This window comes from Myotis myotis, unplaced genomic scaffold, assembly GCF_014108235.1.
Source record: "Myotis myotis isolate mMyoMyo1 unplaced genomic scaffold, mMyoMyo1.p scaffold_m19_p_3, whole genome shotgun sequence".
NCBI classification, from domain to species: domain Eukaryota; kingdom Metazoa; phylum Chordata; class Mammalia; order Chiroptera; family Vespertilionidae; genus Myotis; species Myotis myotis.
This window is the reverse complement of record NW_023416335.1, coordinates 208,733,711-208,759,808: the sequence shown is the minus strand read 5'-3', so window position 1 is coordinate 208,759,808 and position 26,098 is coordinate 208,733,711. Positions and strand designations below refer to the sequence as shown.

General features: G+C 45.5%; 1 protein-coding gene and 1 pseudogene across 2 annotated transcripts; both read right to left on the bottom strand.

The window, feature by feature from the left end:
• Positions 1-307: 307 nt before the first annotated feature.
• ADSL (adenylosuccinate lyase) lies at positions 308-16,486 on the bottom strand. 2 transcript variants are annotated; one of them, XM_036300040.1, is made up of 13 exons: positions 16,263-16,485; positions 12,326-12,529; positions 11,487-11,531; positions 11,073-11,152; positions 7,613-7,784; positions 7,366-7,412; positions 6,685-6,775; positions 6,424-6,493; positions 6,132-6,279; positions 4,285-4,375; positions 2,785-2,874; positions 2,127-2,303; positions 308-616 (listed from the first exon to the last, which is right to left on the bottom strand). In XM_036300040.1, exons 1-13 carry the CDS (start codon positions 16,431-16,433, stop codon positions 530-532), a joined length of 1,473 nt encoding a protein of 490 aa, XP_036155933.1. In that variant the 5' UTR covers positions 16,434-16,485; the 3' UTR covers positions 308-529. The 2 variants fall into 2 exon arrangements, with proteins under 2 accessions (XP_036155933.1, XP_036155934.1); XM_036300041.1 differs by lacking the exon at positions 11,487-11,531 and having other exon boundaries at positions 16,263-16,486.
• An 8,162-nt stretch (positions 16,487-24,648) lies between these two features.
• Positions 24,649-25,763, bottom strand: LOC118651883 (annotated as a pseudogene).
• Positions 25,764-26,098: the final 335 nt, after the last annotated feature.

Below are 26,098 nucleotides of genomic sequence, written 5' to 3'. Positions count from 1 at the left end.
TATATAAAAGCCTTATCAAAAGATGAAGTAAAGTCAGGTACAATCTGAGCTGAGTAAGCCTGATGATCAAATCAGTTTCTTTGAGAATTTATTATATCTCCAAATTTCATTACTTATTTTAGCCAAACATAACTGAAATAAAGATATCCAACCACACTGAGTCACTGAATCCAGGTTACTTTGCGTCTTAGACCCAGATCAAATTTACCTTCAAAAGAGAGGACCAGGAACTTTACTAACTTGAAATCAAGTGAACGTGTGAAAAGGACTAGATTAGAGGGAAAATACGCCTCGAAAGAACAGGGGATGAACTATCAGCTACATTTATTATGTTAAGTCTGTTTTGCTGTAAAAAAAACAGAGTCCAACTACAACGCAGTTTATTTCTGCTTTGTAAACCTTGAGAAATGTGAAAGTGCCACAGAAAGAAAACAGTGCTATATTAACTTATGGTAACAATTTTCGAGGTAAAATAAGGCACTAAAGTTAACGCAGCCAACAATGACTTTTTGTTTAATTCTTTCCAACTCTACAGACATAATTCTGCTTTCACCTTCATTACATGTTCATATGGTTTTAACAGGGGATAAACCTCCTCTTCTAAGAATCTCCGTACCTGCCAAAAAGGAAAGCAAATATGAAACAAAACATTAAGATGTCAGTTTATAACACTGAGACCTAATTTGATAAAGAATTTACTCCACCATTGAGCTATTTTTCTCAATTGCCTGTCAGAATTCTCTCCCTAGACACAGGCAGCTTAGCCACCATGCCCACATATGCTATCCTTCCAAGATGTGTTTTCAGTGGGTCTCACCATTCTCCACTCAGTTACCCAAGCTAAAATCATCACTGCTTCTTCCCGCCCCTCATTCAACCAGCTGCCAAGTGCTTACCCTTCTAAGAGCCCTCAAATCTCTCCCCTTGCCTGTAACAGCCACTGCCTTGGTTCAAAGCCCTCATTATCCAGTGCTTGGCCCATGCAGCAGCCTCCTTGTTGGCCTCCCTACCTCCTGTTTAAGTCTTTCAAATCTACAACCCCAGAGTGATTTGAATATAAATGATAAACTCTTGCTTGTCTTCCACTTTAAATCCTATAACTACTTCTGGGGCACTTGATATGCCATCAAATGACTGCAATTTCTCTCTCCAATGTTGGACATATCCTCTCAACTGGTGACCCCAGGTTAACTCTTACTTGGCCCTAAGATTCAGCTCAGATGTCACACTGTCCAAGAAGTCTTCACCACCTTCTACTATTCGAGGGTTATGTCATCCTTTGTGATCCCCCAAAAGATGTGCTTCCCTCAATTCCTGTGTGTACTGCTTGGTATTATAATGAACTATTTACAAGTCTTCACTAAGTTTTGAGCTCCCTGAAGAATCTACACATCTTTAAAGCCCCCACATTAAACACATACTGAGCACTTGGTCTGCACTTGATAAATGCTTCTGAATAGACTCTTGTGGTCCCCAAAAGACCAAGAAGAAAAATGACAAAATACATACTGAATACATACTATGCACCAAGCATCATGCTAGCTAGACCTTTCGATCTCACATCCCTTAATGAGATGTATATTTTTATCTTGTCAGTCAGTAAATGCCAGAAATCAGGACTGAACTCAGATCTACCAGATAAAACCCTATTGTTGTCCATTAAACCACATTCTCTAGACCAGTGGTCGGCAAACTGCGGCTCACGAGCCATATGTGGCTCTTTGGCCCCTTGAGTGTGCCTCTTCCACAAAATACTGACTTCTGCGCATGGGCCACAAAGTTTCAATCGCACTGTACATGCGTGCCCGCACGTGGTATTTTGTGGAAGAGCCACACTCAACAGGCCGAAGAGCCGCATGTGGCTCGCAAGCCACAGTTTGCCGACCATGGCTCTAGGCCAAAGGAGAATTCAGAGAAATCCACATAGAAAATAGTTAAGACAGCTCAAACCACCGAAATTTTACTGTCTAGCCAGCAACCTGTTTCGAATTCTAACTGGCCCCATTCACATCACACCTCCCACAGACTGGAAACATTCCCGTATTCCAGGTTCTGCAGCCCAGCAGTATAAAAAGATGGCATTTGGGAAGACTGCAGCTCCACCGAAGTGCTCCAATGATGCTTACCTGTTGGGATGCACGCCCAGTGAAAGAGGAAGGATCCAGTAAACGGTCCAACTGGGAGTGAATGGGACTGAAGTAGGCATCAGCGAGGATTCGCTCTATGAGGTCATTGTCGCCTCCTTCCTGCTTGACCACAGCAGCTGCCTGCTGGGAGAGCACTCTAATTTTCTCATGGCAATCCTGGAAGACAGTGAGGCATTCTTGGTTCACCACTAACAGGGCATCTGAATGCCTTGATAAGTCACCGACACTTCATATCCACACTGTCTCTGGCTGGCACACAAAGCCCCTCCAGGCTGAGGTGGTTCCCCTCACAGTCTGACTCCAAGATCTTGACTCTAACCACAACCTAGGACAGGGCAGGCTCCTCTAAAGCTCTGAACCATCTCTGTGTCCTGCCTACTTCCCATCACTTCCTATGGAAATTCAGACCTAAGCCCGTCACTAAGAGCGGACCTTTTCTACAAGGGATTGATTCACTTTTAATAAACTGAGTCTACACACTCACCCTCCAGAATAAGCTCATTTTACGACAGAATATGGTCACTGTTCTGTACCAATACCATGACTTAAGGTAATGATAGAATCTCCTTCCTTCACTCACTCCTCTTCAGGACGAAGGGTGCACTCAATTTATCCAGCAGCACAAGGAGTTACAAACCTGGCGGTTACCCCCGGCTTTCACCATGGCCATGATGATGTTCTCCGTGGCCATGAAAGGCAGCTCTTGCCGAATGCGCCGCTCAATTACCTAGAAGAATGAATGAAAGGCCTCAAAGTTGCAAAGTCATATACACAGTAAGATAACAACTATGACCAGCAAAATGCACATCAGGGTCATGAATTAAATCTACACCATATGTTTAATTTTTCTTAAAAAATTTTTTTTTGTTGATTCTGGGGAGGAGAGAAACACTGATTTTGTTGTTCCACTTATGTATGCATTCACTGGTTGGCCTGACCAGAGATCGAACCCACAACCTTAGCATATCAGAACAACACTCTAACCAGCTGAGCTCCCAGGCCAGGGCTTAATTTTTCTTAATAATCCAGATATTTGATTTAAAAAACTTTAAAAAATTGCTTCATTGAAAACAATTCCTAAAACCTCAACTGTTAAATTTCAGTGCCATTGCAAGAGCCAAGTATCTGACAGGAATGAACCCACCTGCCTCAGGCGCTTAAAAACAGGCAAAGGGGGTTCCAAGATGGCGGCGGATTAAATGGAAGCTACACTGACACTCTCCCACGACCAAACAGGAATTACAGCTAAGACAGAAAAATCATCCTGAATAACCACTGAAGACCAGCTGGAGAGAACCCTCACAACCAACAATGTAAAGAGGCCACATTGAGAATGTTTTCTATATGAAGCTTGAACGTTGTTTTTGAGAAAAAATGTTACTTTATGAAAATAACAATTAAAAAGTAAAAACAAAAACAACAAAAAAATAGGCAAAGGGATGCCCTGGTGAGTGTGGTGAAGTGGTTAAAGCGTTGGCCTGTGTACGGAAGGGTCACAGATTCGAGGGCGCATGTGGGAGGCAACCAATCGATGTGTGTCTCTTAAATCGATGTTTATCTTTTTCTTTTTCTTTTTTAATATTTTATTGATTTTTTACAGAGAGGAAGGGAGAGGGATAGTGAGTTAGAAACATCCATGAGAGAAAAACATCCATCAGCTGCCTCCTGCACACACACTACAGGGGATGTGCCCGCAACCAAGATACATGCCCTTGACCGGAATCGAACTTGGGACTCTTCAGTCCACAGGCCGACACTCTAGCCACTGATTGTCTGCCCACCCCGCCCCCCTTCCCCATTCTCTCTAAAAATCAATGAAAAAAAATCCTCAGGTGAGGATTAACAAACAGGCTAAGGGAACAGTCTACTCTGCCAGTCTCACCAGACCTGATGATTCTTGCTGGTAGACTGTTTCAAAGTACTTTTCTCCATTTTCTAGAAACATGTCTATAAATTCCACATGTTTGTTCCCTAGAGCTCATGTCACAACCTAAAGAATGAGCTCCTGTTGGGAAGAACTACTGGATCACACTATAGCTCCCCCAACATACCCACTCCAGAGCAGGAAAAGGTTACACTCCCCTTCCCACACTCCAACCCCTCCCTAATATTTTGCTTTTTAATTGAGGCCTCTTACTTTGGGGTACACCACCAGTCCTTCAGAAATGTTCTGCAATGTATTCAATATAGTATCTGCAGTGAGAAATGCTTCGGCCAAACAGATACGTCTAGAAAACAAACAGCCAATTCAGTTATCTCTTTAAACAAATAACAATTTCAGTGAAATGTAGGGTGTGTCCCAAGCAGTCCTATTGACTTCTCATGTCATATGTGCTATTTGGACAATTTCCTTCATTCTCTGACTTCAACAACCTCAATATCCTGACAACCCTCAAATCTATTGCCTCTTGTCCAGACCACCTGCCCAAGCGCCAAACCATATACTCGAAGAGCTCCACCTGGTTGATCCATAGGTATCTCAAACCCCAAACTGAATTCAGCCACTTTTCCACTGCCTCCTGTTCACCTTCTCAAAACTGCTCTCTCTCCCCCTGTGGCTCCTGGCTCAGTAAACAGCACTAGCACATCATCACCGATCTTAACACTCACTCCATCAACCACCAAGGCTGGCCCTGGCTCATCTGCCACTGTTTTATGTCTACATCCTTCCTCTCCATTCACGTGACCACTGTGCCAGTGTGGACTTGGATTTTTAAAATAGCCTCCTAGCGCCCTAACTGGTTTGGCTCAATGGATAGAGCGTTGGCCTGTGAACTGAAGGGTCCCAGGTTCAATTCCGGTTAGGGGCATGTGCCTTGGTTGCGGGCGCATCCCCAGTGGGGGATGTGCAGGAGGCGGCTGATCGATGTTTCTCTCTCATCGATGTTTCTAATTCTCTGTCCTTCTCCCTTCCTCTCTGTAAAAAAAAAAATCAATAAAATATATTTAAAAATAAAATAAAATAGCCTCTTAGCCCCGCCGGCATGGCTCAGTGGTTGAGCTTTGACCTATGAACGAGAAAGTCACAGTTCAATTCCCAGTTAGGGCACATGCCCGGGTTGTTGGCTAGATCCCCAGGATCCCCAGTGTAGGGCGTGCAGGAGGCAGCCAACTGATCCTTCTCTCTCATCATTGATGTTTCTATCCTTCACTCCCTCCCTCTCTGAAATCAATAAAAAAAATTTTAAAAATAAAATAGCCTCCTAACTTGTTCTGACTAGATTAATGTCTCCTTATAACTGAATGTCCTAATTGTTGCAAGGTGTTTTAGTGGGCATATCTCACTAGGTCACACCCTGCTAAAAAGTATTCAACGGCTGATTTCTGAATGAGTACACGTCATATTTCCATAAGTAAACCCTGGGTTACACAGAGACCCCAAAAAGCTAGCTTTAACTATGTATCCTCTACTCAAGAAATCCCAGGACAATGCAAGCAAACCAGTGTAATGTGAATCTGCTTTAAATAAGTACATACATACAGTAGAAAACCACATACATGTTGAAATTACTTCTGACCCACTTCACACCTCATTAACATGGCATTGTGCCAGGCACCACAGCTGACATCTATCTGCCTTCAGAACATTAGCTAAACTCCTTTTCAGGGCCTATCACACCCTTTATCAGCTGGCTACAGTCCCTATTGGTCCACCTCATCTCATGCCACATAGACTTCATTCCCCAGTGCCTCTTAGTAACTCAGCTCACTCCGTAAAATGTCCTTCTTCTGTCTTTGGGCTTTTATACATGTTCCCGATCTTGTCTTAAATGTCTTTTTAAAATGTCTATTTATTTCTTAAGTCTTCCTGTAAAGCTTTCCCTGACTCCTCACAAAGAGTACCTTGTCCACACTTTGATTCTAACACTTATCACACCGTTCTTTCTATATTCTTGCCTCCCAGTGAGACTCCAGGCTCCTTGGGGACAATGAGAAAATGCAGATACTCAAAACATGCTTCTGTGACATCCCCACTCCACTGACCGATTGGCACTATCATCCAGCGTGCGTTCAAACCATTGCACAGATGCCGTCTGCAGTGGGTCCATGATCAGGGTCATGAGGTGACGGGCAAGGCTGCAGCACCGCTCTGAGCGCATTGGGTTCCGCTTGTATGGCATCGCACTGGAGCCTGCCCACGTACAAAGACAAGAAGCAAAGGCAGAAAGACTTCAGAGGAGGGTGAGAGCCTGCGCATGCTGGCGTGTGAGCTGTTAACACACGCCCACAAGCCTGGCAGCACCTCTGCGGTGTGCCAGTCTTCACACACACTCACCAATCTGTTGTTTCTCAAAGGGTTCCTCCAGCTCCTTGAGGTTTGCCAGGAGTCGTATGTCAGTGCAGATCTGAGGAAAAGCAGGGGTAGAGGCATTACCCCACACTCTTGAATGCAGGAATCTGGGGGCAGGGACTAGGGCCCCAAAATGTTAAAAATGACACCTGACATCGCTTGAGCGACGTAAGTAAGTCTGAGGCTGACTGGTCTGTCTGTGGTGTCCAAAGCTCTCATCCCACCCCACCAGCTGCCACCACTCACCTTATGCACTGAAGCCCCCAAGCTAGCCAGCACAGACAGCACCTCAATATCCACTTTTCGTGTATAGGTCTGCCCTGTGATGATGAAAGCCCTAGAAATAAATAGAAAAGAGCCTTAAGTGGAAATATTTCAAAATGTGACTGTGTCAAAAAAAAAAAAAAAAAAAGAACAAAAACAGACCCTAAGTGAAAGCTTGGTCTCACTGGTATACTAAGTCACATTCGGCCCAGAGGACCTGATAACTAGTTCCTGGAACAAACTGCTCTTCCACCCTTTTTACTAATACCCAGTCAGCTCCTGCCCCAAGAAGGAAAACAGTCCATGTGCCCATGTCCTGCTGCAGCCTGAAGGATGTGCCCGGAAGGAGCCACAGTGGAGCCCGGTGGCCCTCAATGGAAATGGCCAGGTTTAACTAATGCACTGGAGGCCTCAGTAAATAAACAAAAACAGCAACATGGGTAAGGCTATTATTCTAAACATCTCGGAAGTAAGTTTCCTTTTTCTTTACAGATTGTAAGAAAATAGAATCCAGGCTATAAGAAAATAAACCCCAGGCAAGTGATGGGAGGAAATGGGTGGAAAGGAAAACGCCAAAAAAGTGAGGATCAAATCTACAGATATAGTGAACACAGGCTTGTTCATCATTTACTAGGGAGACCAGCCCTTTCCCCATTTACCTACCTCTTAAATCCTGCCTTTTCGGTCACCAACTTGTCAAGCTGCTCTACCTTGGAAAGAAAAGACATCCCTACAGTCATCCAGGGGTGTCTAGGATGAGAATATCTCATCCTGCGCAGACTGCGCTCCCCGTACCCCTTCCTGTCCAGATGCCACGCATCCCGAGATCGATCCCCTCCAGTCCCGGAGGTCCGCTTTTCTCTGTGCCCCACCACTGAGTTCCTGTGTCCCCAGGTCGCTTTCAGAGTACCTTCTGGTCATCTCCCTCGAAGAGCTGCAGGAAGCTGGCCTGGGTGCCAGTGGTGCCTTTCACTCCCCGGAAGCGCAGATCATCTCGGACACGCTTCAAGTTCTGAAGATCCATGCAAAGATCTTGAATCCAAAGACAGCAACGTTTCCCAACTGTGGTCAGCTGAGCAGGCCTGGAGGCAGCCAAAGAGAACACAGGCAAGTTCCAAACTGCCGGGAGCCGGTCCATCCTTGCTGTTTCAAGGGACCTGGCATGTATGGCATACTGTTCTTAATATGTTTGCTCACCTTCTTGGCACTATGTGTTTTAACCAAGGTCTCTGAGAAAGGTTGTTTCCCCAGGTAGGGATTTTCCCCTGAAGTTAGGGAGGGAATAAAACCTCTTAACTAAGTGCCAGGCGGGTAATTAATCACTTTAACTATGAACAATCATGCTTAAGCTACATAATCTTTACTCCCTGGAATGGAGATAAGAAACGCCCTAACCTTTGCAATAGAGATTGATAGGATTGGAATCAACTGGTATAAATACAGATGTAAGAAGACAGAACCAGGAGACAGAACCTAGGCACAGAACCTACACAGAACGTTCTCTAGAGACAGAAGAACTTCGCTGGAGAGAACATGGCAAAAGATCCTGGACAGAAACTGGCCTCAGAACCTAGAGACAGAACCTAGCGAGAGAACATGGCAAAAGATCCTGGACTGAACCTGACTACAGAAATTGGCAAGAGAACCTGACTAGAACCTGGTAACTGAACCTGGCTGGAGAACCTAGCGAGGGAACTTGGCTACAGAACCTGGCTGGAGAACCTGGAGAACCTAGCAAGAGAACATGGACACAGAACCTGGCTGGAGATCCTAAGCAGAACTACGCTGGAGATCCAGACCAGAACTTGGCTGGAGATCCTGGCTAGAGATCCTGGCTAGGCTGCTGATCAACTGAACGCAGTCTCTGTGTCATTCCTTCTTCGCCGACTCCATCCACACCTTTGGGGACCCCTGGACCCGCTGGGGTTGGACCCCGGCACCAAACCAAGAACTGACTTTCATAACAGCTTCCTTGCTTCCTCTAGTCATCACTGTTACCTCTGGGAAGAACTAAAGTAAGAGATGGACAAAACTGGAGCTAAAAACTTTGAGCAAATAATAGTTAAGGAGATTCTATGCCACTTATGAATATTCAAAGATTACAAAGCTAAAGGGCTCCCAACACAGTTCTCTCTTCATCAGCAAGAGGGAATGTAAGGGCAGAGACAATGTCTGTTTTGTTTATCTCCAGGCTTTGGTAAGAAATATACATACACTCATGTAAAAACCGTTTGCCAAGCATCTAATGTTTTCTTGATTTTGGAAATAAAACAACAAACAAAACAGGCACCCTGTCCAATGAAGTGCACATTGTAGAGTAAACAAACAAGGCAACTGTTGATTTGTTGTGAAAAATACGAAAAAAGAAAATGAGGATGAGGACAATGGAGAATGCTACTCTAGATTGGCAATCAAGGAAGGCCTTTCTTTGTAAGGAGTCAAGACTTTATGAGGAGCAGCCATACTGTGGAGATCCCCAAAACACACATAACAAAGGACTCGAACATAACAGCTAATGGCTGTGTATGCAGTCTGAAGTCTAAGCCAATCCACTGCAGGTCTGTTTCTGAACATAAAACATTACAAATAAACTGCAACAATGCAGGAGTCCTAATAGATGACCTAGCCCATTCCAGATGGAATTTCTCTATTAGGCTGATGATACTGATAGCTGGAGAAATCAAGAAACACCACTGGGAATGTCTCTAGCAGGCAGACCACATGCTATAATATATCTCCAAATTAATCTGAAGTAGTTTTCTTTGCTAACTCCTGCTAATAGATTACAGGTACAAGCAAAGAAATAAATGAATTTGCATGGATCTGTTCACAGCAGCATTATACATAATAGCCACAAATGGAAATGACCCAAATATCTACCAACTGATGAATGGACAAATGTGGGTAGACGTCGAAAACACTATGCTAAGCTTAAAAAAACACACACAAAAAACAGTCAAAAGAGATGAATATTGTATGATTTCTACTTAAATAAAATGTCCACAAGAGGCAAATCCAGACAGGTAATAGATTAGTGGTTGCCAGGGGCTATGGAATGGGGGAATAAGAGCGACTGCTAATAGATACAGGTTTTTTGTGGGGTAATGAAAATATTCTCAAATTATATACTGGTGATGACTGTATAACTGTAAATATACTAAAAACGACTCAATTGTACACTAAAAGGGATGAATTTTATAATACGTGAATTATATCTCAATAAAGTTGTTTCTTTTTCATTGCAGGCACTGACACATACCAAGGAGATGCCTACACAGCTACACCATTTTCTGAGTTCCCAATGCCTGCTAACTGTGGCAGCAGATACCTCTCATTATGCTATCCCCAGCGAACACTGGAATGCCTGCAAGTCCCTGAGCATCTCCAACAGATGCAGGAGAGGAAGAGAAGCTGCAACACAGGGAATGCTAGGCATGTAGGGAGGCAGCAGAGAGGAACATTTGTCTTGGCCAAGACACACAGACACTGAGCACTGACTCCTTCACATGGACAATTTCTTCAGGTTTTTACCAATAAATACAGGCCCTAACTTTTAGGAAGATTAACTTGGGCTTTCCTAAATTGATGATATAGGAGATGATAAACTTGTTACCATAGCAATACCCCACCAAAACATAAGGCACATGCTAATTCACCACTTCTGAACTACCATCACTCAAAACCTGCTACTCCCATTCCAAAAATCATATCATCAGCTTTTAAACAGGGTTTTTTGGAGTAATCATAAAAATATTTGCACTTTTTAAAAATAAAAAAATAAAAAAGCAGTAGAGAAAAAGATTAATTACCCTACTATCTCCTAAAGCATAGCAATCAATATTTACAGCTTGGTATAATTTCTCCCAATTTTTGTGCTATTTATATACTGTCTTTAACCCCTAACATTAACCTAAGCATGTTTCCATATTAGTCTTACCTGAATAATATTAATGGCTGCATATTATTCCAACCTGTGGATATACTATATATCTTATTTAATTATTCCCTTATTGTGGGACATTTAGATTGTTTCCTATTATAAATAATATTTTAACAAAGATCTTTGTACATAAAGCTTTCCCCATAATTTGGATTATTTCCTTGGTCTAGATTCCCTAGAAGAGAAGCATGAAATCAAGGGGTATGAATACTTTCTAAGGCTCCTGATACTTATTTCCCAATGCTTCCCAAATGAACTATTACATTTACTCTCTCGCCAGTACAGCATTTAGCGTAGGTATCAGGGATCTGCTTAAGCTCTGTTTTGAGATTATCCACCTCAAGGTTTCCCTGCAGAAGAACTGAACACTAAATGAAAGCCAGGTGCATATAAACAAGCCCCATTCCCAAGATGCAATCATATCACTTACTGGAAATGTGTGAAACCTAAGGTGGGAAGATCAGCTCGGTCCTTAGCAAAGTCAGCAAGCCGAGAGATCACTCTGGCAAGCTATAAGAAAGACCATGCGGTAGAAAGAGGGTGAATTCAGGTTGAGCTCATTACATAATCAGGAACTAGACTTTTACACAAGTTAATAAAGAATTAGACCTCCAGCTCAATGAAGGCACAGGCATCTTTTCATTTTTGTATCCTCAAGTGCCTTAAAGAGTTCATAGCAACGAACATTTGAAAATTGAGTTGACAAGAAATTAGACATAGGATCATTCACCTGAGTAAATGAACATTTATTTAGATGACTATTGTGTTGATTTACTCGTAAGTGGTGCCCATCCCCTATCACAGGGAATCCAGGGCTGGTAGGAAATTTCTGCCAACTCCTTACCTTTGGCAAAAGTAGGTCAAATGCATTTCTAAGAATAATCAGGTCCTGCAAAGGAAAATGCAATGGTCTTATATTAAACAGCTCTGCCCAAACATTATTACTAAAACTCATTGAACTGTATAGTTAAAATGGGTAAATTTATGGTATGTAAACTATACCTCAATAAAGCTGTTTTAAAATGGAGATAATAGCATCTAACTCTTATGACTGTCATGAAGAATAAATGAATCCTATATAATAAAGAGCCAATATGCTGATTACACAGAACAGCAGAACAACCGTCTGGACGACCTTCCAGACGAAGTCGGGGCTGCGAAGGCCGAGGCAAGCCGCTGTGGCTGCGAGGGCTGAGCCCCTTGCACCAATTTCGTGCATCGGGCCTCTAGTATATACATAAAGTGCTCTGAATAGTGCCAGGCACCTAGTAAACTCTTAGAAAAATATATGCTGATGCTTTTTCTAATTAAAGGTTTTGTTGTTTAAGAGTTACAATGCAACCCTTTTTTCTTTTCTGATGTAACAGTAAAGAATTGTAATGGACCTCGGAAAAATTCCTTTGGAAAGTTACCTTGGTCACGAAAATGCTAAGACCTTGGGTTATGTCCAGCATGCCAATGAGTAAGCATTACCTGCAGGTCTTAGTCTATGGGGTGAGTAGGGGCTTATAGTTTAGACAGAAGGGATATCAAAAGCAGAAAATTCCTGAGCATTAAGATACCCCTAAAACTAAAGATCTATGGAATCACTTTCTCAAACTGGATAAAGTAAAATACAATTTGTAAATGCATTATAAATAACGACTGAGTCCTAAGTGGAAACAAAACAACATGGGTTCCTACTGTATTGTCTCCAACATAGCAGGAGGTGGCCCCAAGATGTATAATGCCGGCGGCTTTGGGACAGCAGTGGCCAAACGTGTGCACATGAGCCATCACATCATGTCGTAATTTCTTCTCTTCCTCAGCTGCCATCTTGAAGTCGATATTGTCTAGGTTTGATTTCATCTCCTGGATTTGTTCATCTGTGATAGGCAAACCCAATGTCTGCAGGACACACCAGATAAAATAACATAACTTCAGGTGTCACAATTATTTGAACTGAAATAATACTGAGGAAAAAAATTGGTTCATGATATCATTTATGCTCTCTCCCCCAATTCTTAAAATTTGGTGTACCTCAAAGTGCATGGTTAGGAGGGGATGACTTTCTCAATGAATCTTGGTAAATTGTATTCTAAGTAAACTCCAATATGTACGACAATGTAATTCTGATCGTTATTCCCTCTGGCCCCATATCTCTGCTCACTCCCTCACATATTCTGGTTTCTGGGCTCAAATGTCACCTCTTCAGAGAGATCTCTTTCCTGACTCAATGTGAGACATCGTTCTGTCTCTCTCTTTTAGCCTGGTTTTACTTAGAGCACTCATCACATGACATTTTCACAAATGTCCATCCTAATCATTAGAATATATACTCCATGCGCAATGTTGTCATATTTATTGCTTACTCCTTAATGCTTGGCATGTAAGTGCCCAAACTGTGGGATCCAAACCACAGCTTTACATTTGACCCAGATGGATTTACTCAGAGAAACCAAAATTATGAATGCTGTTGTTTTCCCAACAAATTAGATACAGAAATTCAGTGCAACTAAAAGCAATTCCAAGAGATACTGATGAGAAAATAAACACACCAACATCTTTTTTTTCTTAACATTTTTATTGATTTCAGATTGGAAGGGAGAGGGAGAGATAGAAACATCAGTGATGAGAGAGACTCGTTGACTGGCTGCCTCCTGCACACTCCCTACTGGGGACTGAGTTCGAAACTTGGCATGTGCCCTTGACTGGAATCGAACCCAGGACCCTTCAGTCCGCAGGCTGACGCTCTCTATCCCCTGAGCCAAACCAGCTAGGGCTGCACACCAACATCTTACATTCATCCATCACTGGAAATATCATGCTGGCAAAAAAACATTTGGCTGCCCAGGCAGCCCAAAACCCTGAATGTGTATGTTGGTGAAATTTTTTCCAACCTCATTTGAAACTCCCAAGCCTTGGTTCTGGGGAGGATCTTGCATCTTAGAACTATCTTGTCCAAGATGATAACTAGTGGTCAGATGAGACTATTTACATTTAAACTGATTAATATTTAAAAAGTACAGCCGAAACCGGTTTGGCTCAGTGGATAGAGCGTCGGCCTGCGGACTAGAAGGTCCCAGGTTCGATTCCGGTCAAGGGCATGTACCTGGGTTGCGGCACATTCTCAGTGGGAGATGTTTCTCTCTCATCGATGTTTCTAACTCTCTATCTCTCTCCCTTCCTCTCTGTAAAAAATCAATAAAATATATTTAAAAAAAAAAAAAAAAGTACAAATTCAGTGCCTCAGTCACACTAGCCACATTTCAAGTGCTCAGCAGTGGCCCGCGCTCGCTGCTTTGCATCTTTAGCGGGTACCTATGACATTTCAGGGCTCCTCCCAAAGCAAAGCAGCAGGGGGCAGCGTGACCAAACTGCTTCCTACCCCCAAGCACTGTATCTTCTCAAAATTCATTCCAGATTCATTTTTTACACCCTTAATCTCTGTCATTTTTCCCCCTCTTCACTACTAAATTATGTAACTTATGCTAATTCTGACACCCTCACTAATAGGTAATCTAAATTTAGGGGGTCATATCAAAATTGTATGCCTTTCAGGCAATATGCAGACTGGGCAGAGGAAAGGACACACATTCAGACAACTCTACAGTTCAATTCCAGCTTGAAGCCACTGACTAGCCACGATGACCCTGCAAAGTCTTGGAATGCCACTACCCTAGCCTGTAAAGTACCAAAGGATACAGAGTAAAGTACATGCTGGCACATAGTAAACCACAACACGCTATCAATGTCCTTTTTACTATCCATTATTGCTACATGAGCCAACAGTTTATGAAACCTCTCCGTGCCTACACTCCATCATCAGTAAAACCTTATGGGTTGTTCTGAGGATTAATGAGCTATTAATATGTAAAGTCTTAAAAGAGTGCTCGGCACATAGTAGGCACTAGAGAAATGCCCGCTATTATTATGTCACTTTATTTCCTTGAGCACAGTGCTATGGAGGGGGTGAGCTAAGACGAAACTTTCCTTTGGGGGAATTCCACGGTACCACGGTCCTAGTCGCCTCGTCAGGATTCAGGGTCCACCCCTGCCACTTCAGAGGGCACTGCCATCTTGCTCGCTGGGGCATTTTCCTCTGACACTTTACAGCTCTCTGGATCACCTTCAGTTTCCGTTCCCTCCTTTGGGAAGGCCCCTCTGGAGCTATTTCTGAAACCTTTGCCCCCAAGAGCTCTACATGCACAGGTCTTATCAAACAAACCGTAAGTCCCGTCTAATAAACCTCTGCTTGGACTCCTCCTCGGAGGCAAGGCGCACGCAGACTGGTGGAGAGGAAAGAGTGGCCTAGGAAACATGGAATCTGCGGTGACAGTCCAGGCCCTGAGAGGGCTAACCCCTATTTTGTAAAACTACTGTTTGAAATTCTCTACTTAGATAGTCCCTTATTCTGTAAAGTCAACTCTGCAATTTTTAGACAGCCCCTTATTCTGAAAAAGTAACTTTGCCTTCTAGCCTGCTTGAATAATGAGGAAGATAAACTTGGCTGTCTGACCGTGTAAGCCAGAGACCAGATACGCCCATACTCTCATGCCCTGCCAGGTGTGCTTTTTAATCGGATAGAATGGTGCTGCTTTCAAGGCCAGTTTCCAGGGAGATAAACACTAAGCACACACGGGGCTGGCTCTTTAATAAAAAGGAAAACTCTGCTTGTTTGCTCGGCTTAGAATTTGAATTCATTTTTCTCTAAGCACCACCGGCGTATATTAAAGTGTCACTCCACACTCTCTAAGCCAGTGGTTGTCAACCTTCCTCATGCCGCGACCCTTTCATACAGTTCCTCATGTTGTGGTGACACCCAACCATAACATTATTTCCGCTGCTACTTCATAACTGTAATTTTGCTACTGTTATGAATAGTAATGTAAATATCTGATATGCGGGATGTATTTTCATGGTTACGAATTGAACATCATTAAAGCATAGTGATTAATCACAAAAACAGTATGTAATTATATATGTGTTTTCTGATGGTCTTAGGCGACCCGTGTGAAAGGGTCGTTGGACCCCCAAAGAGGTCGCGACCCGCAGGTTGAGAACCGCTGCTCTAAGCGTTGCTTGATTTTTTTCCCGGTTTTTGCAATATCACGGCAGAGACACGGTGGAAGACCAAGTGGCTAATCAAGCGCTCGGGTTGGCACCGAACCCAGCCAGGTGCACATCCCAGTTCCGTTCCAACAGCTGGGCGGCCTGGCGCGCACAACGCGTTTGGCTATTACCGAGGCTTGGTTTTCTTCCCTCTCGTGTGGGAAGAGCATCACCTACTTCGCAAGGGCTTTGTGGGCTGAATGAGAAAAGATGTGTAAAAAAACGGGCAGAACCGCACGTCGCGGGCGCTCGGGGGCCAGCGGGGCACGCCTGCCGGAATGGCCAAAGTTCAGGGCCCCAAGTCACAGGCTGCGCTTCTCGCCGCCGCCTCCGCGTCTCCAACCCGCCGAGGCTGAAAGGACGTGAGGCAACAGGTGGCGGCGCCCCGGCTCCTCACGAAAGGGAACACCCGGCCGAAAATAGCGGGACAGCTGTGCCCTGGCGGCTAGACCCACGTGGGCGCGAGGCCCGCACGAGCTGGGGCGGACCCGCCTCCCTGCGCCGGTCCCTCCGCTCCGCGGCCCGTTACCTGCTCGGCTTCCGCCAGCCACAGCCAGAGCTGCCGCCAGGTCCGGAACTTGTACTTGTCGCTGAACACGAAGCACATCTCCGGGCTGGCGTAGCGGGAGGCAAGCGGCGAGCGGTAGCTGTCGTGCCCGCAGGCCGCCGGCGGCCCGCCACAGTCTCCGCGCGCCGCCATGCCGACCACGCGACCCCACCAGACTGGACAGGACAGCCGGGGCGGAAGCAGCCGTCTGGAGGCGGGACTTCCTCCTCTGGGGGCGGGACTTCCTCCACGTGGTCCCGTCTCCCTGGCCGCGGAAAACCTGGGAAGGTCAAGATTGCGGAGTTTTGGCTGCTAGCTCTCTACCGGCGGTTCTCAACCTGTGGGTCGCGAGCCCTTTGGGGGCGTCGAACGATCCTTTCACAGGGGTCGCCTAAGACCATCCTGCATATCAGATATTTACATGATGATTCATAACAGTAGCAACATGACAGTTATGAAGTAGCAACGAAAATAGTTTTATGGTTGGGTCACAACTTGAGGAACTGTATTTAAAGGGCCAGAAGGTTGAGAACCACTGGAGGCTTAACCATTCTCTCTTCCTTTACAAGAAGCGTGATTAGCGCTCCGTAAGTTACTTAGCCGCGCTGCTCCTCATTTCCTCATCCGAAAGAGGTACACTGAGACCCGCCTTTAAGACTGCTGTGAGGTTTGAGCATCAGATCCATGTCCGGGACACGTAGAAAGCCCTTCCATGTGTTTGCTACTATTTCTGCCTCCCCTCCCCCCCCTCCTACTGCCTGTCTGGTTCTGAGGAGGAATGAAGATGCCTAAGGGAAATTGGCATTTATTGAGTTGCAAGTTGTCTTAGTAACAAATTGATTTATAGAAAAATTATTTTGGTGAGAAATACTTGTGTGAAATATTAAAGAGTAATATTAAAGAGCACAGGGAATGACCACTCTGGCCAATCCCTCGCTGCACCATGTAGGTAAGACCACAGCTGAATGCTACCCTTAGGAATGGTGTATGTAAACCTGATAGACACCTTCTGATTGACGCATTGTGACGGATAACCAGCTTGTACTCTGGTTAACGCTTGTGTGATGACAGATGATACTGATAGCCTCCTGGACTGCCGTGGGCCGGGACAGGCTTAAAAACAGGCCCTGACTTCAGACATGATCATCCTCTTGATCCACGCTCCACGCTGCCTTGCTCCACGGACGGCAGAAGAACGGCCGAACCTCCGATCCGGAGACTTGGGTCGCCCTCCTCCCGCTGACCCGACCCAACCAGACGGCCAACCAGACGGCCAGCCAGACGGCCAGCCACCCAAAGACGGATCCGCCGCTGCCCACAGAGGACGCCACTCTCCCCTGAGGACCCCGTTAAGCCTGAGCCCACGGCACCAGGAACCTTGTGAGTAATAAAGTGCTGTGTGATTTGCAACTGCATATTCTTGTGTGGCGTAATTCCTCCGCACTCTTAACTGTATTAATGTCAGGTCAGATGATAATGCCTAGCCTCGGTCCTGCTTGCTTAGAGTAGTCTCTTCCCTAGCAACTATTTAATGCCCCAACACCTGCACTGTTAAGTTTATCTCAAGGGACGCCTTGGATAACACCCCATATTCTCTACTCGGACACAGGTGGTCCCCTTGGACTTCAACAAGCTGGAACTGAGACTCAGAAGCTGAGAGACGTGCTGAGGGTCACTCACCCAGCGAAGTGGGGCCGTCCCACCTGAGATAATGCACTCTCAGCCACGAAGCGGTATAGTTCCCAGCACACACCACGCCGGGTCACACCACGGATTGGAGAAGGCATTCCCCCGTTCTGGAACACCTTTTTTCTCACTACTTAAGGCCCAGTCCAGAGAACGTTCCCTGATGGTCCCGCTCTCTCCTCTGGTTGGCTAACAATAATAAAAGCTCCTCGGTTTATGGAGGTAGCACTGCTTCACATAAGTGATCTCATTAAGTCCTTGTGTCCCTGAGTTGCTCAGGTATTAGTAAATGAAATACTACAGGTTAAGCCCTTGGTGCATGCACAGAGTAAGTACCCAGTAAATGCTAGTCATTATGATCTCATTTTGCAGATGACAAGACAAAGGCATGGGCAGGTTGAGTGTCTTTAGTTTGTTCATGAGGAAGGGGACAACTAGGAGTTAATTGCAGGCGGATAGTCTCCAGACACTTGGTTCTTAATTCCAAATGTACCCTTTCCTTGGCACTCCAAAGGTACCAAGCTGCTTGACAATGACCTGTTTCTGGCCCTGAGTGGGATAGCTCAGTTGGATGAGGTGGCATAAGGGTTACGAGGTCAATCTCTGGTCAGAGCACATTCTGGAGGCAGCCAGTGGGTGGAACAGCAAGTTGAAGTTTCTCTTTCTCTCCCCACCAACCCCCCTCCGGCCCTTCCCCTCTTTCAAGAATCAATCAATAAGCAAACATTTTAAATTGCCTTCTGAGCCCTTCACTAAAAGTAAGACCTCCCAGCTTGTTTGGTGAGGCGAACTCCCCCTTCCCAGTAACGGTATTTCGAGGATATTAAACATTGCTGATTAGATCGCAAGTAAAGATCTTGTTTTTACCAATAACTTTCCTGCCATCTTTCCATTTCTGTTTCATTTATTTCAGATTCACTCAAAAACCTATAGATCACTCCTGTAGTGTCCTCCCTGCCCACCTCCAGCATACCTTGAATCAGAGAAACCCATCCGTCACCTGGGCTCATCCTTCAGGTCTTCTTCCATCTCCCCTCTTGAGCTGCAGAGGATTCATTTTGGGGGTGAGGGCAGACAATTCTGTAAAGATGAATTTACTTCCTTCAATTTTTCACTCTTTGCAGTGTTTCATAGCTTTGATGTCCCATGGAGTTTACTGTTCTCACTTGCCACTGTGACTATTGCAAATGCAACGGTCTCCTCAGCCTTCCAGCCCTTTCTCCTGCCTCTGCTTCACTTTGCTGTTACTTTTCCTCCGCAAAATAGAGGAGTTTCTGCCTCCAGCCTTCTATCTCTTCCTTCAGGAAACTATCTTGCTTTTAATTATTTTATCATGGATTTTTCATCTCTCCAGTTCTGTCTCCCTTCTCCTCTGATTTAAAAATAGATGCTGACTCCCTAACTCAGTGTCCAGGACTCCTGTATTCAACAAATTCATCCCTCTCCCTGACTTATTCCTTAGCACTGCACTATAACTCCTTGCCCTCTCTTATTTCCTCCAAACCACATTCTCATTGATTACTGACAACTTCTCTAATAAACAAAAGCTCCTTCTCCACAATATATGTTTGCATAAAGAATATGATAAAGTCTAAGTGTTGGGGCGGGGGGCACATGCAGGGAATGAGATGGGCAGGGAACAAACTAGGAGCAAAATTCCCACTGCATGTCTTACATAATTTTGATTTTTGAGCCAAATAGTTTTCCCCCCTTTACTAAATCATCCTTCCTGTGTGATTGCAGTATTTAGCATTTTTTGACAGCCTCTTCCTCCTACTTTGAAACTAAACTGTCTTGCCCTGGCCGGGTAGCTCAGTAGGTTAGATCATCATCCCAATATGCCAAGGTTTTGGGTTCAATCTCTGGCCAGGGCACACACAAGAAGCAACCAATGAGCCTGGCCGGCATTGCTCAGTGGTTGAGCGTTGACCTAGGACAGCGGTTCTCAACCTGTGGGTCGCAACCCCTTTGGGGGTCGAATGACCCTTTCACAGGGGTCGCCTAAGACCATCGGAAAACACATATAATTACATATTGTTTTTGTGATTAATCACTATGCTTTAATTATGTTCAATTTGTAACAATGAAATTGGGGGTCACCACAACATGAGGAACTGTATTAAAGGGTCGTGGCATTAGGAAGGTTGAGAACCACTGACCTAGGAGGTCACGGTTCAATTCTCGGTCAGGGCACATGCCCAGGTTGTGGGCAAGATCCCCAGTGGAGGTATGCAGGAGGCAGCTGATGGAAGATTCTCTCTCATCATTGATGTTTCTATCTCTTCCTCTCTGAAATCAATAAAAAAATATTTTTTAAAAAAACCAATGAATGCATAAATAAGTGGAACAACAAATAGGTGTTTCTCTCCTTCCCTTCCTTCCTCTCTCTCTTTCAAAATCAATAAAAAACAAACAAAAAACCTCCACAAACCGTAAACTGTATTATTCTCCTCTCTGACTACGCTTTCTTTGATGACCCTTCCTTCTCTCACTCCTGGAAAGGAAAGTAGTGGGAGTTTCCTCAAGGTTTAACCCACTTTTCCTCCCCTTGGAGACAGCTTGCATATTGCCAGGCTTACCTTCTGAGTCTGCAGCCTCTCCAGAGTTTTGTTCTTGATCTTCAAAGGTCACCTAGACACTCCCGGCTGGTTGTCACTGTTACCAAGAGCAACATGTCTAAATTTACTTTTGCATCTCTTGTGCCCTCATGAACAGATCTGATTTTTTTCTCTTTTATATCTATCCTTGTTTTTCAGGCTTTACAAATACCTAATTTCTTAAACAAATTCTTAATGTAGCATCCAGTTACCCATTAGGATCATTCATTCCACGATAGTGCATACTGTGTGCCAGGCATTGTACGAGGCAGTGGGATACAACGCTCAGCTGATGAGGTTGGAGAGGACAAAGGTGGGAAGAGAGGGAGGGAGGTAAATTTGGAGCAGATGGTAGCCAGACCATGAGAAACTTGGAAATAAGGATATTTGGTGGTTGTATTCTAAGCAATGGAAAGCCACTAAAAAGCCATAGGCTGGAGGATGACTTCAGCAGATTTGCTTTGAAAAATATCGTCCCAGCTATTATATATAGAATGGAGTGTGGGAAGGGGAACTGGCATGAATGCCAAGTGAGAAGTCAGTTGGGCTAATGCAGTAGACTAGATAAGAAAGACCCAGGGGTGTAGGCGGGCTAGCTTGCACAAAGCAACTGGCAGAGGAAATTAAGAACAGAGATTAAAGAGGTACCATCAGTCCAGCTTGATGATGAGTTAGTTATGGAGAGTGAGGGGGTGGAATCAAGGATGCTCCTTGGTTTCTAGGTTTTATCATTGAATAGATGGTAATGCCATTTGCCATGGGGTGGGAGGAGGGGCAAACGGGCAGGATGGACTTGAGTTTGCAGTGCCATTAAGATATCCAGTTGTTTTTGCCCGGCCACAGTGGCTCAGTGGTTGAGCATTCACCCATGAAACAAGAGATCATGGTTCAATTCCCAGACAGGGCACATGCCCGGGTTGTGGACTTGATCCCCAATAGGGGGAGTGCAGGAGGCAGCTGATGGATGATTCTCTCTCATCTCTTTCTCCCTCTCTCTGAAATGAATAAAAACATATTAAAAAAATAAAATGAATAGAACCCAAGGTATCCTTGTGGCAGTGGCAGGAGGAAAAACAAACAAGCAAAAAAAATATTCAGATGTTTTGAAATGTTGAGTAGACAATTATGTATATGGGTGTGGAGCTCAATGGTAATGGTTGGAAATACAAATTTAGCAGTCATTAGCATATAGATAAGGGTTTTAGGTTTTAGAGCTGGTGAGCAACACAGAAGAGAATTGTCTTTTTTGGTCCTGACATTCCAGTGATTAAGATAATAAAGAATAAGCAAGCCCGGCTGGTGTGGCTCAGTGGTTGAGTGTCGACCTATGAACCAAGAGGTCATGGTTCTATTCCTGGTCAGGGCACATGCCCAGGTTGCAGTCTCGATCCCCAGTGGGGGTCATGCAGGAGGCAGCCAATCCATGATTCTCTCTCATCATTGATGTTTCTATTTCTCTCTCCCTCTCCCTTCCTCTCTGAAATAGATAAAATATATATATATATATTTAAAAATAAGCAAGATAATTTTAGAAAGTGGTAAGTTCTATGAAGAAAATATACAGGCTAAGAGCATGGAATAGTTTAGGGTATGGATGGGGGAGGTGACAACCATTTTTGATAGGATATTCAAGTAAGACCTCACATTTCATCAGTGACTAGACAAAGATGCAGAGGAAAGAGCATTCCAAGCAATGGGAAAATAAATATAATGGCTTGAGGTAGACATGAGCTTGGTGGGATTAAGAAAAAGGAAGGCTAATCGGGCTACTGTAAGACTGAGATCAGGAGTCAGAGGGGATAAGAGCACATGTGGGATTTGTGAGGAGTTTATGGATCATGGTATGGAGTTTGGATTTTAATTGTAAGGAGAAACCATTGGAGGATAGTGACAAGAACAGAGAATAGTCTGGGGTGGGGTTAAGGGGAAGATGGTAGACCGCTAGGAAGCTACTGCAATGGTCCAGGGGAGCGTATAGGGTGATTGGACCCACACGTTGGTTGTGGTGAGGTGTGAGATGTGGACATATGTTCAGTACGGAACTGACAGGACTTTGTGATGGACTAAATCAGCGATGTGAAGAAGCTATGGATTTGGACAAATGGGTGAACAGGTGTCATTTACTAAGATGGAAAAGATTGGGGAAGTAGATTTGACAGGGAAAGTGGAGGGACTTTCCCATTAGACTTAGAAATAGATAAGCAGTTAGTTAGGTAGACAGGAGATCAGAAAGGCCAGGGTTGGAGATATAATTTAGGCAGGAAGGAGACGTGTTATATTTAAAAACACCGGGCTGACTGAACTCATCTGGGGAAGAGGGGGCACAACGTGAACAGAAAACAGAATTCAGGCCTGAGCCCAGGGATACTTCAAAATTTAGAGCTCAGAGGAAAAGGAGCAAGAAAGCAGGCCAGTGAGGTGGATGACACTGCCTAGGACAGTGATGGCGAACCTTTTGAGCTCGGCGTGTCAGCATTTTGAAAAACCCTAACTTAACTCTGGTGCCGTGTCACATATAGAAATTTTTTGATATTTGCAACCATAGTAAAACAAAGACTTTTATTTTATATATTTAAATGCCATTTAACAAAAAAAATCAACCAAAAAAATGAGTTCGTGTGTAACCTCTGACACGCGTGTCATAGGTTCGCCATCACTGGCCTAGGATTTTAGCGTCAACAAAGGAAGGCCTGGGTGTGAACACTGATGAAACCCAGTATTTCATGACCAGATAGAAGCGTACGTAAGGGATGCAGGAAATAAAGGAACATGTTAGAGAATGAAAGGAAATCCAGGGGTTCTGATATCAAGAGGCAAACGGTCATGTCCACTGGACTGGGGAGGTTGTCAGGACCTCAGAGACAGCTCTTCTGTGGGGATGACAGGCAGAAAACAGATTGGGAAGAGACTCGGGAGGGAGGGGAGAACATTTTTCCAGGGGAAAATGGGGCAGTAGCTGGTGAGGCAGGAGTTAGAACATGAGCCCAAAGGAGAGGTTTTACCAGGGGATGGACTTGAGCATGTTGACAGGCAAGAACCCCGGCTGAACAGAAGAGAGAATGGATAACGGCAAGTTAAAAGTACTCAGGAGGCAGGAAGGAAAAGGATCCCAAGCATTGGAGGAACCAGCACTGGGAGGGGAAGCACTGCTCTCTGCTCCTGGTTGGGAAGCAGAATCTGGGTCAATTTTTCTGATCCCTGCAATACTCTCCATGTATTAGTGGACTCAGGGCGCTTGCCGGGCATTGTCAAGGTCTCGCTGCTGGTTACAGTACATTTATAGGAGCCTTATTTGCCCAGTGACTTTTTTTTCTGCCAGCAATGCTGCTTTTGGGTGCTAGTGGAACATCAAAAATAGAAAATAGGGTTTTTCCAAAGTGGGGATTTTATCACATAGGTGTCAATTAAACGGGAGGGGGTGGGGGGGCAGCAAGGGAATTTATAGGTATTAGCAACCATGTTATTAAAATTATGGGTTATAAAATTTAAGTTGGATTAGTAATCAAGTGAGAAAAAGGAGAAGGCTGATGGACTGGAAGAAAGGAAACAGGTCAGCGTCCTGGTGTGGCTGATGAGGTCACAACACAGCCAAAGAGAAGGGGGAACCAGTTGGCTGGGAGGACAGAAGGTCAAGGTCAAGAATGCTGCAATTAGTGATTCTGGAGAGAAGCAATTTTGGGTGAGTATGGGAGTGTGTGGCTGGGGAGGACGGAAGGCATGTAGAAGCCTGCTGCTAGCATGATTTTCCAGGTATACCCCGAGGTCACCTAAGGTGAGGACGGCAGGGCACACCAGTGAGGAAGGCGGAGTAAGATGCTAAAGTCTTAACAACCACCTTTAATTCTACAACACATCCCCCGTTAGCCATTGATGCATTTTTAAAATATATATATTTTATTGATTTTTTACAGAGAGGAAGGGAGAGAGAGAGTTAGAAACATCCATGAGCTGCCTCCTGCACACCCCCTACTGGGGATGTGCCTGCAACCACGGTACATGCCCTTACCAGAATCGAACCTGGGACCCTTCAGTTCGCAGGCCAACACTCTATCCACTGAGCCAAACCAGTTAGGGCCACTAATGCATTTTTTTTTTTTTTTCTAGCCATACAACAGTGTTATTTCAGGAAACCGAAACCATGACAAAGGGAGAAACATGACCCCTTACTTAGCACACTTCCGTTATGTTGCCTGGGCTTAAGCCCCATTGGTCCTGTTAAGCGTTTGCATTCTATTGCCAGCAGGGTTGTCTGGAGTTCTTTCTAATCCACATGCTTCACGTCTGTGACGGGTGATACAGTTTCCTTCTTTGCTGCCTCTGCAGTCATCTCCTTGTGGAACTCCTTGAGGATTTCAAACTGGCCAGGTCTGATACGGATGTGTGGCCGGATCTTGGCGATGGCCCGTACAGCCTCCTCTGGGCTCCAGTTGTACACCTGGATCAGGTACGCGGCCACCATGGTGGCGCTCCGGGAGCGCCCAGCCTTACAATGCACGTAGACACTCTGGCCCAGGGACTGGTACTTGAGAGCAAACTGAACTCCTTTCTGGAGGTTAGTCAAGGTTGGGACTCCAGTCATGTCTACTGTGCTGAGTCGCAGCTGCTCAACTCCTCCTTGCCTCCACTCCTGGGCGGAGTTGCACAGGAATCTGGTCTCATACTCCTCGTTCATGGTGATCACCCCGCGCACGTTCTCGTCCTCCACCAGCCGGCGCGTCATGCTCCGCAGCGGCAGCGCGCCCAGCAGCACCGTGCGGTCGATGCGGTTGTACCAGTCGCGGCGCGCCCGGCCCGGCACGGTGCCGCGGAGCACCGTGTACAGCAGCGTCGGGTAGAAGAGCACCCGGGCCAGGCCGGCCTCCAGCAACGAGCCGGCTGCCATCCCGCCCCACGCGGCCTGGCGCAGCGGCGGCCCGTCCACCGCCGGGTTCACGGGCGGCGGCGGCCGCGAGGAGAGCCAGGAGGGGGGACGCGGCGGGCGCGGGGCCCCTCGGGCGCTGAACCGTCCGGCTTGGCCCCCGCGATGGACGCTGGGGATCCGTAGACCCGCTGTCTGGAGCTGGAGGAGGGGCTGCCGGCCTCGGGGGAGGGACTATGGCTCCCGGGGCGGGACAGCAGGGCCCCGCCGAGGGAGGGCCGAGGGAGGGCGCGGCCGGGGCCAGAGGCCTGGGACTGTGCGGGGAGTCAAACTGCGGCCCATGCTGGCGGCCGCGACCCTCCTCCCGCGCGGGAAGGGGGGGGGCGGTCGATGCATATTTTTTGTTTGTTTTTACTGATTTGTTTAAAGGAAGAGGATGGGAGAGGGAGAAAGAGAGAGAGAAACATCCATGAGAGAGAATCATGGATCGGCTGCCTCCTGCACACCCCCTACTGGTGATCGAGCCCAGGACCCTTGAGTCCACAGGTCGATCTCAACCACTAAGCCACGCCAGCCGGGCCATTGATGCATTTTTAAAATATCCAAAGTCTTTGTTGATAAGGTTCTTCGTAGTGTTTGCAACGATCTTTTTCTTAAAAAAAAAAAAAAGCACTTAC

Excerpts from the sequence above, each read along its gene's own strand:
- ADSL (XM_036300040.1), bottom strand. The coding sequence starts at position 16,433 with ATGGCGGCGCGCGGAGACTGTGGCGGGCCGCCGGCGGCCTGCGGGCAC. Across the intron at positions 7,413-7,612 it reads TCGAGGGAGATGACCAGAAG|GTAGAGCAGCTTGACAAGTT; the intron begins GTACTCTGAAAG and ends TTTCTTTCCAAG. Across the intron at positions 617-2,126 it reads CTGGGCGTGCATCCCAACAG|GTACGGAGATTCTTAGAAGA; the intron begins GTAAGCATCATT and ends CCTTTTTGGCAG.